General features: G+C 36.0%; 3 protein-coding genes across 7 annotated transcripts in view; all 3 read left to right on the top strand.

Moving 5' to 3' along the window:
• The first annotated feature begins 431 nt into the window (after positions 1–431).
• Positions 432–7,912, top strand: LOC106324194. The gene is made up of 5 exons (XM_013762205.1): positions 432–650; positions 857–987; positions 1,192–1,344; positions 1,425–1,674; positions 7,718–7,912. Exons 1-5 carry the CDS (start codon positions 432–434, stop codon positions 7,910–7,912), a joined length of 948 nt encoding a protein of 315 aa, XP_013617659.1.
• Positions 7,913–10,665: 2,753 nt separating this feature from the next.
• On the top strand, positions 10,666–13,499 carry LOC106322633 (protein NUCLEAR FUSION DEFECTIVE 4). The gene is given in 4 exon segments (XM_013760715.1): positions 10,666–11,032; positions 11,958–12,517; positions 12,519–12,875; positions 12,956–13,499. Coding segments are annotated over 4 exon segments (1,695 nt in total). The 5' UTR covers positions 10,666–10,723; the 3' UTR covers positions 13,425–13,499.
• Positions 13,500–14,549: 1,050 nt separating this feature from the next.
• The window catches only part of LOC106322557 (disease resistance-like protein CSA1), an 8,081-nt gene continuing 5,223 nt past the window's right edge, over positions 14,550–17,407 (top strand). For 2 of the 5 annotated variants that reach the window (XR_001266452.1, XR_001266451.1), the window contains exons 1-3: positions 14,550–14,640; positions 15,017–15,673; positions 15,765–16,932. Coding sequence is in view for 1 of the 5 variants with exons in the window: in XM_013760614.1 (XP_013616068.1) it covers positions 15,021–15,673; positions 15,765–16,287 (1,176 nt within the window). In the remaining 4 variants the exon portion in view is untranslated. Of the gene's footprint in view, positions 14,641–15,016; positions 15,674–15,764; positions 17,110–17,407 lie in introns of those variants that run through there. The other 3 variants (XR_001266454.1, XR_001266453.1, XM_013760614.1) reach the window with 3 other exon arrangements.

Raw genomic sequence — 17,407 nt, 5'->3', positions numbered from 1 at the left:
TCAGCGAAAGAGAAAACAAAAAATGCAAAACCATTGTCCGATTCTTGGTCCCGAATGTCAATTATGCTGATGTTCAGGAAAAGGATGTCAATCTCGTTTTCCAGGTCAAATTTATCTACTTTTATAATATTTTTACTCATGATAATCTACCAGACAACTTAACACCTAAGAGCAGCCTCATCAAGGTCTCTTATGACCGGTATTTAGTGTTTTAAGCTTTTAAAAAAAAGAAAATTGCTTAATTAAACAAGAGACGTATATTAATTAGAGTGCACAAGAGACGGGTTTTTGGGACACGCGTCGTACATTCACCTTTCTCTTCTCTCTCGACGGATGCTCTTCTCTCCTTCTCTCTTGACTCCTCGACGAAACCGACTGTCTCTGGCCATCTCTCCTCGAATCTGATCTCTCGTTGACGGAATCTCTCGTCGATGGAACCAGCCGTCGTCTATCTCGGTGGAATCATCGTCTCTATCGGTCCCCTCGACGAAGAAGATGCAAAGGAGAGAGATTACGAGAACTCCGAAGACGATGATGAGAATCACGGAGTTGAAAGAAACGGATCTTCTTCGTCTGTGTTCGATTTCTCTGCATCTCACTCCGGCTCTAAACACTCGGGCCTTCCTTCAGCTAACGACGTTTTCTCTCAGGTCATCATCATTCTCTTTTTGTAGATCGCGGTGAAGCTGAAATGATTTCTTATCATTGATTGAAAAGAAAAGTTAATTTGATTTGTAGCTTTGTGTAATTGAGATTTAGGTTTTTTTTTATGTGATAAAGAAATCTTGTTGATGTTTCAAGTGTGTGAACTGGTTGTGTTACTAGAGAAAGCTTATAGTGTTGCTTCTATGTGTAGATATCAGGGCCACCTGAGTTTCTAAACAACCATATAGAAGCTGATGAAGAAGCTACAGCTAGAGATGTTGAGCACGCTAAGTGTCTTACCTGCAAAAAGAAGAAAGCTAAACTTAAAGGTACCCCACCAGTGCCATTCACATCCCCATGTTTAGTAGGTTCACTGGATCATAGAGGGATAACATAAAATAGATGTGAAAGGTTGATTTAGAAGCTTGTTTGGGTACATCTTAAAGCATACGTATTGTGAAATAGCAAACCAGGAACTGAGTTTGTTGTCTCTATCTAGTTTGGTTTTCTCGGTTAAGCACTGACTGTTTCAGCTGGTTTTATAAGTGTTGTTGTGGAAGCAAAACCTCAACTAGTAGGGATCCATGAGAGAGTAAGAAACGATATCGATGCACCACCACCATCTTCAGGGAATGGTGAGAAGCGGATATCTACTGCAACCAATCCTAATGCAGAAGAAGAAGCTGAAGATCTCTTAAGGTATAAATTAAGTCTCTTCATCATATTCTTTCCTATTATCACATACTAGCTTCATTAATGTTTTCTTTTCATGACTTTAGGATGTGTCTGCAATGTGGAGTGCCGAAAACATATACAAGCGCGAGAGGGATGGTATGCCCGGTTTGTGGTGACCAGCCGTTACCGAACTCGGATGCCAAGAAGAGAGGCTTTGCGATCAAAGATAAAGAGAAGAGCAAAAGAATGAGAGGACAATCCTCTCACGCTTCTTGGAAAAGTGAAACCGAGATGCAACTAAGGCAACATTTCGATTACTACATTGTTTCTCCATCCAAATCCAGTTTATGTAACGTAACTTGTAACACAAAAAGATCATCTACAAAGTTATTGATGTTAAGAGAAATACACAATTTTTTTTAAGAACTCTAATATTAGAGACTTGCAATGGAGGATATAAAAATAGAAATTTCTTAACAAAGTCTCTTAGCCTAATAAACTCCTTAAATACTAATAAAAAATAGTTAAGAGACCCTTAATGGGTATCATGGATAATGATGCTCTTAGCAGAGGGTATCTATAAAAAGGTTTATTTTTTTATCGTTATTATAATAATATATCAAAAATAATTTTATTATTTATTTTAATTTTAGTGTCAAAAAACAATTGAACTAATAAGAAAAAGATAAGTGGTGAGTTGGTCTTGGAAACAATTCTTTCCAACGAATTGTGTTATCTCTCTCCTGCATTTCTTTATTTTAATATTATATTAGTCAAGGTAATCACATATTTTTGCACCACTGCGTGTGCACTGAGACCATAATTAACCCGAGGTTCTTAGAGTGAGGTTTTTAGCGGAAGTTAAGAAACTGTTTCTTAACTTTTAACTAAAAAGGCTAAGAACCGGTTCTTAAAGTCCTTATTTAAGAACCGGTTCTTATCTTTTTTAGTTAAAAGTTAAGAAGCAGTTTCTTAACTTCCACTAAGAACTCCATCCTAAGAACTCCGGGTTAATCATGCTGATTGAGTTGCATATGTGTTTCAAACCAAATTTGATTTTACTGGGAGTACCAAAAAACAGTGGATGTGTAAAAAGACAGTACTAGTTAACGACAAACAGTAACAATTATTTTTTCACAAAAACACTTATTTGTAAATGTGTAACTCATGATTTAGGTTTAGAAAACCTGTGTAGTATTTTCACAAAGTTGAATTTATGTAAAAATCCATAACAATAGTGTGTTGTTCTCTTTGACTATCAGTTTTATAGCTTTTTCATATTTACCATTTTCTCTTAGCTGGACAAATGTTTTGACATTTTTCTTCCTAAAGAAGATATATAATCTACCCTTTTTATTTATTTATTTATCATCAAACAACAATCTCGACTATAATCGATGAAATAGTTTATTGGATTAGTTTAACACATGTAAACTATTAAAAATATTATGAGTAGGCAATCAATTTTTGTTAAGTGCATTATCAAATTAACATATTTTTTTCCTTTTTAACATTTAGAGGCACATTTAGATTGAGGGACGCATCTAAGAAACTTAAGTATATTTGGGACGAAAATGCCTTCACTAGTTGTTTAAGAAAATGTTGTTCCGTAATAGCTTTTTTGGTTAAAGTAAATAAATGGATGTAACTTTGTATGTAGTATGATTAGGTGAATCTTTTTTAAATACTAGATTTTCAATTCGCGCTACGCGCTAGATTATATTAAAAATATTGTTCTATTTCAATTTTAAAATAATAAAAGATAAATGATTTCTATATATTTTTATGAAACTGTATCCGAAGTATGATGTATTATTTTCTTACTTAAGTTTTTATATAAATATACCTTTTAAATCACTGATATTTAGATCTTTTTGTTTGTATATGTAAAATTATAAGTGTATTTATAAGTGTATTGATATTTATATTAATTATAAATTATAAATTTTTTTGATAGATTATTCAATACACATTAACTACTACTACACTGTTGTGAATATTTATATTATATTTTTTTATCAATCTCTCTATTTAAATGACATAAAAGATTATTGCATTTTCACATTTTCTAACTTTGCTATGTATTTACCAAATTTTTATAGCTAAAATTAATTCATTACTAATATCCTTATTGATTGTTAAGATTTTCTAGAAATGTAATATATTTGATTGATTAATGTGAATAATCAAATATATTATATTAAATTATTAATTAATGGCTTTAGTATGACTTGTTAACCGTGGATACAAATAATGATTCTACAGTGAACCATATTAAAGTTTTCATTAACATCACCGATCCACTCATCCCACAACTTTTCATTCAATGCACCTCTTATCTCAATGTTTGTAGATCTCGATCTATGAATAAGCGAGTTTGGAGTTGTGAAGATCATCACTTTCTTCTTTGTCATTGTAATCATCACAAATTCGTCATCCCGGAATGGCTATTTCTTCCCATCAGGGTCAACGGGATAATCACTGACTGTTACACTTCCTCTCAATTCGTAAGCAACCACATGCAAATCCTCGGCAAACCCATGATCCAGGTTCCTTCTTGGCTTTTTTTTTTCATTTGTGTATCGACTGCGATGTTTCATGTTTGTAGCTCAACGTTTCAAAATATCCAACTTTAAAGTTTGTTCTTGAACAGAGAACTTGGGAGAGTTTGGTGTTACCTTCTACTCTCGATAACTTTGGTAATGTTGCTCCTCTCTACTCTTTTTGATTACATACATACGAAAGTTGTGAACTTTATGAATCAAAGGCCTTTTTTTGTAAACTTATTGGTAGTAGCTCAGATAAGAAGAACACATGGATGATGGTTCTGAACAAAAGTTTCAATGGCCACCGCTTCTGTCATTATGACTGAGTGAACGTGTCCACCTTATCTGTGACACTTTTCACCCCTTCCACCTATACCTGCGCTTCCTTTGAGATTGTTTCATCATCGTGGTTGCTCACTGAACGCAACATCAACATACACCGATGACATTCTGTCAGAGAGACAGATCAATGGCTCCCATTTGTTAGGTGGATGAGACAATGATAAAGGTTGCTTCAAGGTGTGAATTTTTTTCTGAACTGTTATGTTTTGCAAATTGGTTATTCAGCAAAATATGATTTTTTTTCCGTGGGATGCTGATACAACAGGTTAGAATTTTCTGATCTTGCATTTTATTTCCTATTTTCAGTAATATTTACCGCCGTTTGATTAATCAACTACTTTGCATGGGCTGTGGTTCGATATATGCTATTTTGTTAATGGTTTTGCATGTTCTTATATGCATCTCAAATGTTCTTAATCATGTGTTTGTTGAAAGAAAAATATTCTAGAAAGAAGTTTTCCTGAGTTGTAGTGAAGATTTTTTCTTTTGGCTGCGCGCAAATAATAAAAGTATGGATCTAGACTCAATTAATGAGATAAGCGCAGTTGAGAGATAGGTGTCGGAATGAGAGGCTTTACTTCGGAGAGCAAGACAGAAACCATATACGGCGGATGGTTTTGGGGCATTGGAAAAAAATGCTATTGAGGAAGAAGATGTAACTATTACTTTTGTATTGTAAGTGTTACTGAGACTTAATTGTCAAATTAATCTTCTTAAGTTCTGAATTAATTTATCTCTTGAACTGTCTAAACATAAAGGAGGATGTTGAAGAAATCAAGTGGCAAACATACACAGGAGAACTCACACCAAGGCAAGAAAAAAACTAGGGAGAAAGTATTGAAACGGTTGTATACGGTTAGTTTCTTTCATTTCCTCTGTATCATCATACTTTAGTTTTGTAGAGCTTTCCACCTCTTTCATCACTCATAATTCATAAATACTTGACGCAGGTTCGAAGACCCACATGAGATGGCCCTCCCACAATGCCACCAAGAAATTATAACAAAACTATTCATAAATTAACCATTTTCATCTTTTTTATGAATCGTTCTTATTTATTCTTAAAATTAATATTTTGTATTACATTGTATATTTTTGAATTACATTATGTATATATATATATATATATATATTGCGTATCTCTGTAACATGCAACAATATTAGAACTGTACACCTTAACTTGAGAGTATAATCATATGTTGTACATGTAAAGAGGATGACGACGTTTCTTCTTAGTACCCGATCAGCAAAATTAGCTAGTGGCGATCTAAAATGCGTGAGAGAAGTGAAACTGAATCCTAAAAGCTTAAACTGGAATGTGAACGTCCTTGCACACAGTATCTTGGTGGCCCTCCCACAATGCCACCAAGATACTGTGTGCAAGGACGTTCACATTCCAGTTTAAGCTTTTAGGATTCAGTTTCACTTCTCTCACGCATTTTAGATCGCCACTAGCTAATTTTGCTGATCGGGTGAGTTAAACCACTAAGAAGAAACGTCGTCATCCTCTTTACATGTACAACATATGATTATACTCTCAAGTTAAGGTGTACAGTTCTAATATTGTTGCATGTTACAGAGATACGCAATATATACATAATGTAATTCAAAAATATACAATGTAATACAAAATATTAATTTTAAGAATAAATAAGAACGATTCATAAAAAAGATGAAAATGGTTAATTTATGAATAGTTTTGTTATAATTTCGAGTACATTAATGTAATATTTCAAGCAAAATATATCTTATCACATATAATATTTTCTCATCTAAAACTTTTTAAAAAGAAAAAATAATTATCATACACATCTTTTGCAAATGCAAATCCAAAACACAAATCACAAAATTATACAAAAAATAATAACTTAAATCATAAGTAAAGTATATCCCGCCCGCCGAACCTAGTATACATATATATTTATGATGTTAATGGAAAAGTCATCTGTTGATGTAATTGTGTCATTTACTATGTTCTAAATAACATTTGCTCGGTGATCTAATCATCAGTATTTCCATCGTTGTAAGATTTGACTGGATGTTGTTGTTGTTTTTAATAATTCATTTTTCTTGTATGTTTTAGTAAGTTTTTTAAAATATTATTTTTGAGTTTCTTTTTCAATGAGTATTTTTCTTGGTAAAATGAAAATATAAGTCTTATTTCTATGATTTTTATATTATTTAGATAAGATTATTAGTGAGTATTTTCTTCTTTTGAAGATGAAAACGTAATGTATTTAAAATGAAAAATTGTTAAGATGGTGATATTTGAACGAAAATTTCCAACCTCTCTTATGAATTTTGATCAAAGAGCATATGATTGGTAAAAAGTACCATATGATTGATATTCTCAAGAAAAAACGATTTTTCAGTTACATGATGTATACCACCACAAAATTACACATTTGAACAAAAACTATATTAAAATTGCATAAACTATATAAATCACATGACAATATCTTTGAACTAATATGTGTTATAGTGTTCACTATAAACATAGTTTTGATGGCCAAATAAGTGTGTAGGATTTGGAATTTGATATTTTCTAGCAAACACTATGAAAAATAAATCATAAAACATAATCAAGTGATTAAAAAGATTATTACATATGTCAAACATTAAAAATGCAACTCTATACACATATATAACATGTAATGACATGTCAAAACATCATCATAAATTGTCATGCTACAAATCCATTTTACTGTTATGGCTATTAGAATTATGTTAATGGTATTACTAAAATAACACATATTAGTTAAAGAATGTTGTTACATGATTCATATAGTTTGTATAGTTTTGAATATATTACTTTTATGTCGACATATAGCCATATTGTTCGTGTAACTAACCGCCATTTTTGTTAAGGAAAAAAAAGACTAACAATAATCTTTTTTTATGTTTTTGTTCAGGGCAATTCTCTCAAATAGTTTTTTTTTTAAAAAGTTTTTTTTTTGTCACCGAAATAGCCTTAAAAATGATCGAAATGACTTTTTTTATTTTGAAATTTTTAATATATATATTTTTAATTTGAAATCCGACCTTCAAAACCCCACAACTTAACTCTAGACCCTAAGTCTTGATTAGTTAATCTCGTTGGAGATGGATTTGAAGTTAACTTGGGAACCAAGTTACACTAATCCTAATCGAGATATGTTTAGGATAACAGTTTTACTAGTGGTTTAGGAACTTTATTCTCTATATAAGAAGATGCTGAGTTGTAGCATGAACTTATGAGTTTTAGAGATTGTGTTTGATGGAGTTTAAGGTTTTGAGATATTCTCCTTAAGAAATTAATAAAGAGAATGATTCTTTGTTATTTTGTGATCATATACAATCCTTAAACTCAATATTTTGTATCAGAGCAAACAATTTTTTTCCGATAAACTATGGGAGACACAACAACAACTGCGACGAAGAAGGATGGAGGGTCCTCATCAATCATCTGTCCGATGCTTACCACAACGAACTATACGGTATGGACTATCTGAATGAAGATCTTACTCAAGGTTCACAAAGTATGGGAGGTAGTAGAGAATGAGTCGAACGAAACTGACAAGGACAACATGGCAACCGCTCTTCTGTTGCAGTCAATTCCGGAAACTCTCATTCTTCAAGTTGGTGACCTAGATACAGCGAAAAAGGTTTGGGACGTAATCAAGGCACGTCATGTAGGAGCTGACAGAGTTAGAAAGGCTCGATAACAAACCCTAATGACCGAATTTGACAGATTAAAGATGAAGGATACTGATAATATTGATGACTTCATTCGCAAGTTATCTGAGATCTCGTCAAAATCGGATGCATTGGGAGAAACCATGGATGACTCTAAGCTTGTTAAGAAATTTCTACAAAGTATACCGTGAAAGAAGTATCACATCGTTGCTTCTTTGGAACAAATCCTAAACCTAAAAATTACTTGCTTCGAAGACATTATCGGGCAGTTAAAGACATATGAAGAACGTATATGCGATGAAGAAAATGAGACTCAAGAGAATCAAAGAAAACTTATGTATGCAAACATGGAGGCAAAATCTCAATGAGACTACCATAGGAATAGAAAGGAAGAGGTCGTGGGGGTAGATATTACGGTAGAGGAAGAGGCCGATGTAGGTATTGGGAACAATTAGATATATCCAAGATCACCTGCTTTCGGTGTGACAAAACCGGTCACTTTGCCTCGGCCTGTCCTGATAGATTGCTCAAACTGCAAGAAGCGACAGAGAATAAAGAGGATGAGACGCAAGAAGCTGAAAGTTTGATGATGCATGAAGTTGTCTACCTTAAAGAAAGAAATGTGAAACCAAAATAGTTTGAATCCAGTAATGATGGAGATCGAATTTGGTACTTAGAAAATGGGAGCAAGCAACCATATGACTGGAAACCGAAGCTACTTCAACAAAATTTATGAAACAATCTCAGGAAAAGTAAGATTCGTTGTTGATTCCATAGGATCCATTCTTTTTATCAGTCAAAACGGAGAAAGAAAAATCCTTGCCGATGTATGCTTTATTCCTGATTTTAAGAGCAATATAATCAGTCTAGGACAAGCCACAGAGTCTGGATGCGATGTGAGAATGAGATAAGACTATCTTACACTTCACGATAAAGATGGAAACATGATTGTAAGAGCAACAAGATCATGAAATAGCCTCTACAAAGTGCTGATGGAAATAGATGAAACAATGTGTTTACAACTTCGAATGCAAGACAAAACAACAAGATGGCATGACAGGCTAGGGCACATGGGAGCGGATGAAATGAAGAGGATGATAGGGAAGGAGCTTGTGATTGGCACATACCAATCCTCAAAGTCGAAAGAGGAACATGCGAGTCATGTTTGCTTGGCAAGCAAACATGACAACCCTTTCACAATCAACCTCTTACCGGGCTGCAGAAGTACTAGAGCTTGTTCATGGTGACTTGTGTGGACCGATAACACCGTCCACAGCAGGAGGAAACCGATATATTTTCGTGCTAATAGATGATCACACAGGTTACATGTGGTCTATCTTGTTGAAAGAGAAGGGAGAAGCTTTTAACAATTTCAAACGGTTCAAAGCTATAGCCGAGCACGAAACAAAAGCAACAATAAAAAAATTTCAAACTGATCGAGGTGGCGAGTTTACCAGCTCGAAATTTACTATTTTCTGCGAGACATCTGGCATCCAAAGGAACCTAACAGCTCCATACGCTCCAGAAAAAAACGGAGTTGTGGAGAGAAGAAACACATAACTTTGTTAGAGATGATGAGAAGCATTCTTAAGCACATGGAAGTTCTAAATTACCTTTGGGAAGAAGCTGTACAACATTCTACATACATAATCAACCGAGTTGCAATGAAACCCCTAGAGAATAAAAACCCATATGAAGCTTTTAAAGGAAGAAAACCTAGCATAAAACACTTACAAGTGTTTGGATGTATCGGATATACCAAGAACGAAGCAACTAACGTGAAGAAGCTAGATGATAGATCCCAAACCCTTGTGTACTTAGGAACCGAACCTGGCTCAAAAGCTTATAGGGTGCTCGAAACTACAAGCAGAAGAATCATAGTAAGCTGAGACGTTGTGTTCGAAGAAAATACTGCATGGAAGTGGAGAAATAAGGCAATTCAGAGTCACATTCGGTGTCTATCGTAACCAGAGCATAGAAGAAAACACAGACGAAGCAGAGGAAGAAACTAATAATGAAGAAGAAGAAGAAGTAAGCAAGATCAATGAACTACCAACAACCAACGAACAAGATACCACAACCGAGGAAGTGCCAACGAGAAAATCAACAAGAGTCAGTAAGAAACCTAGATATTTAGATGATTATATATATCTTGCAGAAGAAGAAGGAGAGCGTCTACTACTATTATTAAATGAGGAACCGTCAGACTTCTGTGTCGGATTGCTTGGTAACTACATGCATGATCCAAAGACTTCTCACGGTGCGACATTAAAACAAGTGCTATGGTACTTAAAAGGGACTGTCTCTCTCAGTCTAACTTTCAAACGTGCAGACAAGCTCGAGTTCACAGGGTACAGTGATTCGAGTCATAATATCGATGAAGATGATGGTAGAAGCACCACGGGGCACATATTCTATTTAAATCAGTGTCCAATCTCTTGGTACTCACAAAAACAAGAGACCATGGCTTTATCCTCATGCGAAGCAGAATTCATGGCCGCGACAGAAGCAGCCAAGCAAACCAGAATTCATTAATACCAAATCCAAATCACTGTGAACTTATCAATCATGAAAATAAATCATATTGGTTCGTCGTCAAAAAGAAAATTCATATTGGTTCAAGGGCCCAACTTACAATTAAACAAAGCAAACCAAATAAAATCAATTCCAACCCGGTTTACACCTCATCTACCGATGCCGCCACGTAAACGATTATGATTCGTTTTTTCATTAGAGAGCAAAGCTTCACTTACACTACCAAACACATCGTATCGAGAGAACACAAAAAAGAAGCAAAAAGCTCCGGAGATTTAGGAACCAACGTAGGAGATTTGAAAGAGATGGCGGGAAAATCGAGGAAGTGGATGATTCTAGTGGCGACGATCTGGATTCAAGCTTTCACTGGTACGAATTTCGATTTCTCGACGTACTCGTCGGATTTGAAATCGGTTCTAGGGATCTCACAGGTACAGCTGAACTATCTCGCCGTCGCTTCGGATCTCGGCAAAGTTTTCGGATGGTCGTCGGGACTTGCGCTACTGTACTTCCCTCTCTGGACGGTCCTCTTTGCGGCGGCGATAATGGGGTTCGTTGGTTATGGTATTCAGTGGCTCGTTATCACTAACGTTATCTCTTTGCCGTACATTCGGGTAATTATAATTTCCTCAACATTTCAGTTTCTTGAGCTTATTGTTGTCTATCTTGTTTAATCGGTGAATCAGTTTGATTGATGCTTTCAAGAAAGTTCATGAGGAGTGTATAGCTAAATCTTGATTTTTGAAAATTATATTCAGTTTTTCAGTTATTGACATCATCATATCTATTTCTTTGAATCAGATTAGTGTTTTTAGTAGTTTACTTCATCACGAAGTACTAGCATTAAACGCCAAAATTTATATAAAAAGTTTGAAGACATCAAGAGATTTTTATATTATGGTTAGTTTATGGGCAAAAACTTTTTACTGCATTAGACCGCTAAGTACATAGGACCAGGTTTGGTATATTCACACTTCTGATTTTCTATGTAAAAATGTTTTCTTTTCTGGTTGTAAATGAGATGAAATCAAAATTTGGAAGTTTGGAAGAAGAGTTGGTGATGACTAGTATGGTAGTTTAGAAATGAATTTTCATTTGACTGGTTGGTCGCACGTGACTTTCTTTGGCTTGCTTCTGCTTTGTCTGTGGGATCTGACGATGGCTATCTCGAGAACCTTCAGTTTCTTGTGATCGGATCTTCGTTTCTTATAGTATTATTCTTTTCTCTCTGTGGCCAAAAATCATTTACAAATTTGACTTTCTTGCATTCTGAACTATTCTTGTTTTTGTTGAGTAGACATAGGAGGATCTTTGTCATGTGATAAAAAAATATATATATTGAATTTTAAGATAAGAGTATTATGGTTGAATGATTCCCGTTTTTTTATTTATCTTCCACTTAGCTGGTCAATAAAATATTTTAATTTCTGAAATTTTTTTCGAGGAATGATTAACTTTCTTGGATTTTTATATAATTCTTGATCACAATGTCTCAGAAACATCTTGGGATTTAAGCATGTTTTTGTGATTTTGTGGCAGGTGTTTCTGTGTTGCTTGTTAGCTGGACTAAGTATCTGTTGGTTTAACACAGTCTGCTTTGTGCTCTGCATCAGAAACTTCCCTGCAAACAGATCACTTGCGCTTTCCCTCACAGCCAGCTTCAACGGCGTAAGTGCTGCGTTATACACTCTTGCTTACAACACAATCAATCCTATCTCCACACAGCTATACCTTCTCTTAAACGCCCTTATACCTCTTATCGTCTCCTTCGCTGCTCTCATCCCTATTCTTCGCCAACCGCCTCTTGAACCTCTTCCACCAGATGGAGTTCGAAGGGACTCTCTCATGTTTCTCTTGCTTAACATATTAGCTGTTCTGAACGGTGTTTATCTGCTTCTCTTTGGTTCCAAGACTTCTGATGTGACCTCAGCTCGTCTCCTCTTTGGTGGATCGATTCTTCTCTTGATTCTCCCTTTATGCCTTCCCGGTCTTGTCTACGCTCGTAATTGGTATCTGCACAACGTACACTCCAGTTTCCGTTTAGAAGGTTCCGGTTTCATTCTTGTTGATGTGGATGAGCTTGAGATACATAAAGGAATGCCTCGAAGGCTATCAGTTGCTAAACGATGATGTAGTGCGAACGGCCATTACTCCTAATCAGAAGAGTTTCATCGAAGATGACAACGGATCTTGTTGCAGTAAGCTCATTACAAGAAATCAGCTTGGAATGCTTGGAGAAGAGCATCCTTTGTATCTGCTCTTGTGCAGATCAGATTTTTGGCTTTACTACGTAGCATATTTTTGCGGTGGCACGATTGGACTTGTCTATAGCAACAACCTCGGACAGATTGCACAATCTTTAGGACAAAGCTCCGAGACAACAACTCTTGTCACACTTTATTCGTCCTTCTCATTCTTCGGTCGATTGCTTTCAGCAACACCAGACTATATCAGAGCGTAAGTCCCTAACACAAGCCTTTTTACTCCTCTGGCACCATTGAGAAGATTGTGATGTTACTGCAATGTGAATTGTGCAGGAAGTTTTATTTCGCTAGAACAGGGTGGCTAACCGTTGCTCTTTTACCAACCACAATCGCTCTTTTCTTATTGGCATCATCAGGAAGTTTGTCGGCGTTACAAGCAGGACCAGCTCTAATTGGTCTAAGCTCTGGTTTCATATTAGCAGCAGCAGTTTCTATCACATCTGAGCTTTCTGGACCTAACAGCGTTGGGGTTAACCACAACATCCTCATCACAAACATACCGATAGGATCATTGGTCTACGGTTTCTTAGCTGCTCTGGTCTATGAATCTCATAGCATGGCTGGGTCAAAGACGGAGTCAGTGATATGTATGGGACGAGACTGTTATTTCCTAACGTTTGTGTGGTGGGGATGCTTGTCGGTGATTGGGCTAGCTTCAAGTGTTGTCTTGTTTCTGAGAACTAGAAGAGCCTATCAACGTTTTGAACAAGATCGGATAACTTCAAGCATGCTCTATTCTTAAAAGTTTACTCCAAATCGTGTTGTATTGAGGGGGATAAGGACGACAGACCTTTGTCAGTGCTCAGAAGTTTTGATATGGGCAAATTTTCAAAATAGCACATTTCTAAGTTTATATCACAAAAATAGCACTCAAAAACTAAAATGACCAAAATAGCATCTTTCTAAGTTTATCCTTTGAAAATTTTAATTTTTTTATTTTTCAAAATTTGAAATCTTATCCCAAAACTTCATTTCTCAACTCTAAACCCTAAACCATAAATCCTAAACTTTAAACCCTAAAATCTAAACCCTAAACTCTAAACCCTAAACCTTAAACCCTAAATCCTAAACCCCACCCTTTAACTCTAAACCCTAAGTTTGTGACTTTTGATAAAACATTAAGTGCTATTTTTGTGACTTTTGACCTTGAGCGCTAGTTTGGGAACATAAACTTGATTTAGTGCTATTTTTGTCTTTTTCTCTTTTGATCAAAAGGAATTTTGGGGCATGATTTTGGTTAAAAGAAGAGATTCAGATATTTTTTGGTTGTTGCAGTGACTTGGAAAATTGGATCGGGGAATTGAATTTTAAGGACATCGGGAGCTACCTGAAACTCTTCCCTGCTGAAACAACCAAATGGGGGGGTTAAGTAGGGTTTTTGTTATTGTTGTAACTTGTGACATTCTGAAGGAAGTATTGGTGTTTGGTGTTAATACAATCTATTCAAACGTGTTATTGTTTATCTGTCTATATATGAGATCGTTCAGTTAATCACTCCTATGAATTTGTTACGTGGGACATTGGCCTATCTTTAGAAATTGAGCGTTGGAGGAGATGTTCCTTTGAGAGAAAACCTCAATACCAAAGTGTTTATCAGTTTTCGTCCAGTCGAGGTGCGCTACGGTTGTCCCAAGGGACGGATTCAACGTCCACTTTCGTAGATTCGAAAAGCGGCAACTAGTTATATTCAAGAAAAAAAAAGAAACTCCCAACTAGCTTCATTATTTTATTTTAACTTTGTAAACAACTAATTTTCTTGTATATTTATGTAACAAGTGTAGTCGTAAAAAAACAAAAAAAAGGATAAGGGCAGGTGAACGATAATTGGCAGATTCGAAATTAGCCAAGAACAAACGTTGACGAAGATGTTATACCCTCTAAAAACTTTCAATATGCTGTTCCTAAACTCATTTCCTCTTAGGTTACAACTCTTCTTCAGCGAAATAAGAAGGTACCAGGTAAGATTCCTAAAGCTTTGCTCGATAACTCCAAAACTAAACTTACTGCTGCATGTTTTTTCTTTTCTTTTGAAGTCTAGAAAACGTAAATTTGAACCTCTCCCGCTATGGTTAGTAAATTTGTGAAATAATAAATTCTGTCATGCATACAAGATTAAGTTATACTGGATTTATAGCGGTATCACTTTACGGCTTTGTTTTCTCTTCATGTTTTTCCCTATACATTGACAAGAGGAAAAATTGGCAAAGGTGTTGCAACCGTTGTGGTTAATTGAAACCTCTTACTTACATATAGCGTAGGATGAGACTAAACTATCATTAAATAGGCCTTACGCGATTGGAGGATCTTATTGTTTCTCTTACACTCCTGTGGCAGTGGTATGGTCGACTTTATCTGGGATATAAATTCAAAGGAAGCTGAAGCAAATTCAAGCAGAGATGACGATGTGAATCCCAGAAAGGATGACAATTTCATTGACTATGAAGGAAACACTGTTGTGACCTTTAATTTACAGAATTATGTTGAGAACAAGAGAGTTGAACCAGTCGTTGGTGAAAAGAAGCAAGAAAATGTAACTGAAAGCTCTACCATGGCGAAGCCATTGCCAGAGCATAAAATGTTCATCAATTTCTGGGGAGACGACCTGCGTCATGGCTTTGTTGGCGAGGCCTTGAAAAAGGATGGAGTCTATATAGATGTTGATGAGTTGCCGCGTGGAGATCTTACAGAACTTCTTGTGAATGGGATTAAGGAGTCGAGGATCGCACTGGTAATCTTCTCGAGCGGGTACGCAGAATCAAGTTGGTGCTTAAACGAGCTGCTGAAGATCAAAGAACTTATGGAAAGAGGGAAACTATTAGTCATTCCAATCTTCTACAAAGTGGAGCTATGGGAGGTTACACAACTAAAGGGTGATTTCGGGGTTAAATTTTGGAATTTGTGGCGTATTAATCGGGATAGCCATATCGTTAGCTGGAAGGAAGCTTTGGAGTCTGTTGCGTCCATGGAGGGGATCTATTTGAAGGAGCACAGGTAACTAAGATTATAATATATTCCTGAATTCTTTCTTGCTGAAATTATTAGATTGAATCCAGTTTTTTTTTTTTTCTGAACGGTTTGGCAGTTCTGAGACCGAGTTCATCACTTTTGCCGTCAATGAAGTCCTAAAGAGAGTTTCTCTGTGGGAAGGAGAAAATCCATCTCTCTTTCCTTCGACAGAGAGAGGAAAAAGTACTGGATTGCCCATAGGGACAGGTGAAAAGCATAAAACTTATCAGAACAAGCAGCACCTCTTTGGAATGGAACATCACATGGAGCAATTGGAGAAGAAGTTAGAGTTTGACTGCGACAAAACTCGCATTATTGGAGTTGTTGGAATGCCTGGTATTGGTAAAACCACTCTCGCAGTGATGCTGCACCAGAAGTGGAACAGCCAGTTTATACGCTGTGTGCCTCTTCTAAATATCCGTAAGAAGTCAAACGACTATGGACCAGTGTGGCTGCGAAAGACTCTTCTGGAAGTTTTAATAGAGGGAAAGTTTCCATTGATAAGTGACAAGACAACGCATGAATCTGTGAAGGATACATTGCTTCATACTAAAGTTTTTGTTGTTCTTGATGACTTGAGCGACAAGAAACAATTATAGTTTCTTCTCGGTAACCTTGGTTGGATTAAGAAGGGAAGCAAGATTGTTATTTCAACATGTGACAAGTCATTGCTTGATGGATGTGCTCATGATACTTATGTAGTACCGGTATTGAATGATAGAGAGGCCTTTCAGCTCTTTAATTATCATGTCTTCGATGATAAAATCCGCAGTTCCACCAATACCTTCCTGACGCTCTCTAGAAAGTTTGTGGATTACGCTCGAGGACACCCACTTGCTCTCAGTTTACTTGGTAGGGAACTTCGTGGGAAAGACCGGGATCACTGGGAACATAAATTGGCAACACTGACAAGCTCCAATATGATGTTCCAAGATGTGTGGAGATTTTCTACTGATCAACTTAATGAGCGGCAGAAAGATGTGTTTCTAGACATAGCGTGTTTCTTCAACTCAGAGGATGAATATTTTGTTAGGAGTTTACTAGATTCAGGAGATCCTGACTCCATTGATACTGTGAGTGAAGTAAGAGATCTCGCCAACAAGTTCCTGATTACAATATCTGACAGCCGAATAATTATGAATGATATGATGTATACGTTTGGCAAGGACCTTGGTTCTCCTCGTTGGCTTAGGCTTTGGAACTACGAAGATTTCATCAACAAGTCAAAAACAATGAAAAAATCAGTAAGTATATTTTTATTCTAGGAAATAAGGACAATTATTATATATTCCAAAAAAAAAATGAGGACAATTATTGTTGCCCTATCTGAAACCAACTTTGAGAGTAATCAGCATCTGCAAATCTTAATGATTGACAGTGTATTTTCTTTCCACTACTAAGAAAAAGCACTATTAAGTGAAATAACCACTACAAGAAAACAACGGTATTCTGACGGACATTCCGACGGAAAATGAAATCCTCGGAATATCCCGAGGAATTTCCTCGGAATATACCGACGGAATTCCGAGGAAATATCAATCCGTCGGAATATTCCGAGGAAATTCCGAGGAAAAATGTGTTCCTCGAAAAAAAACCGATTAATTCCGAGGAAATATTATAGCCGTTGGAGAACCGTTGGGGGATTTTACAAAATTCCGAGGAAATTCCGACGAACTAGCCGTTGGCGTCGGAATTCCGTCGGAATTTCCTCGGTCTGTC

The sequence above is a fragment of the Brassica oleracea genome, chromosome C2 (genome assembly GCF_000695525.1).
Source record: "Brassica oleracea var. oleracea cultivar TO1000 chromosome C2, BOL, whole genome shotgun sequence".
NCBI lineage: Eukaryota > Viridiplantae > Streptophyta > Magnoliopsida > Brassicales > Brassicaceae > Brassica > Brassica oleracea.
Note: the sequence above shows the minus strand (reverse complement) of the source record. Positions and strands in the feature narration are given on the sequence as shown.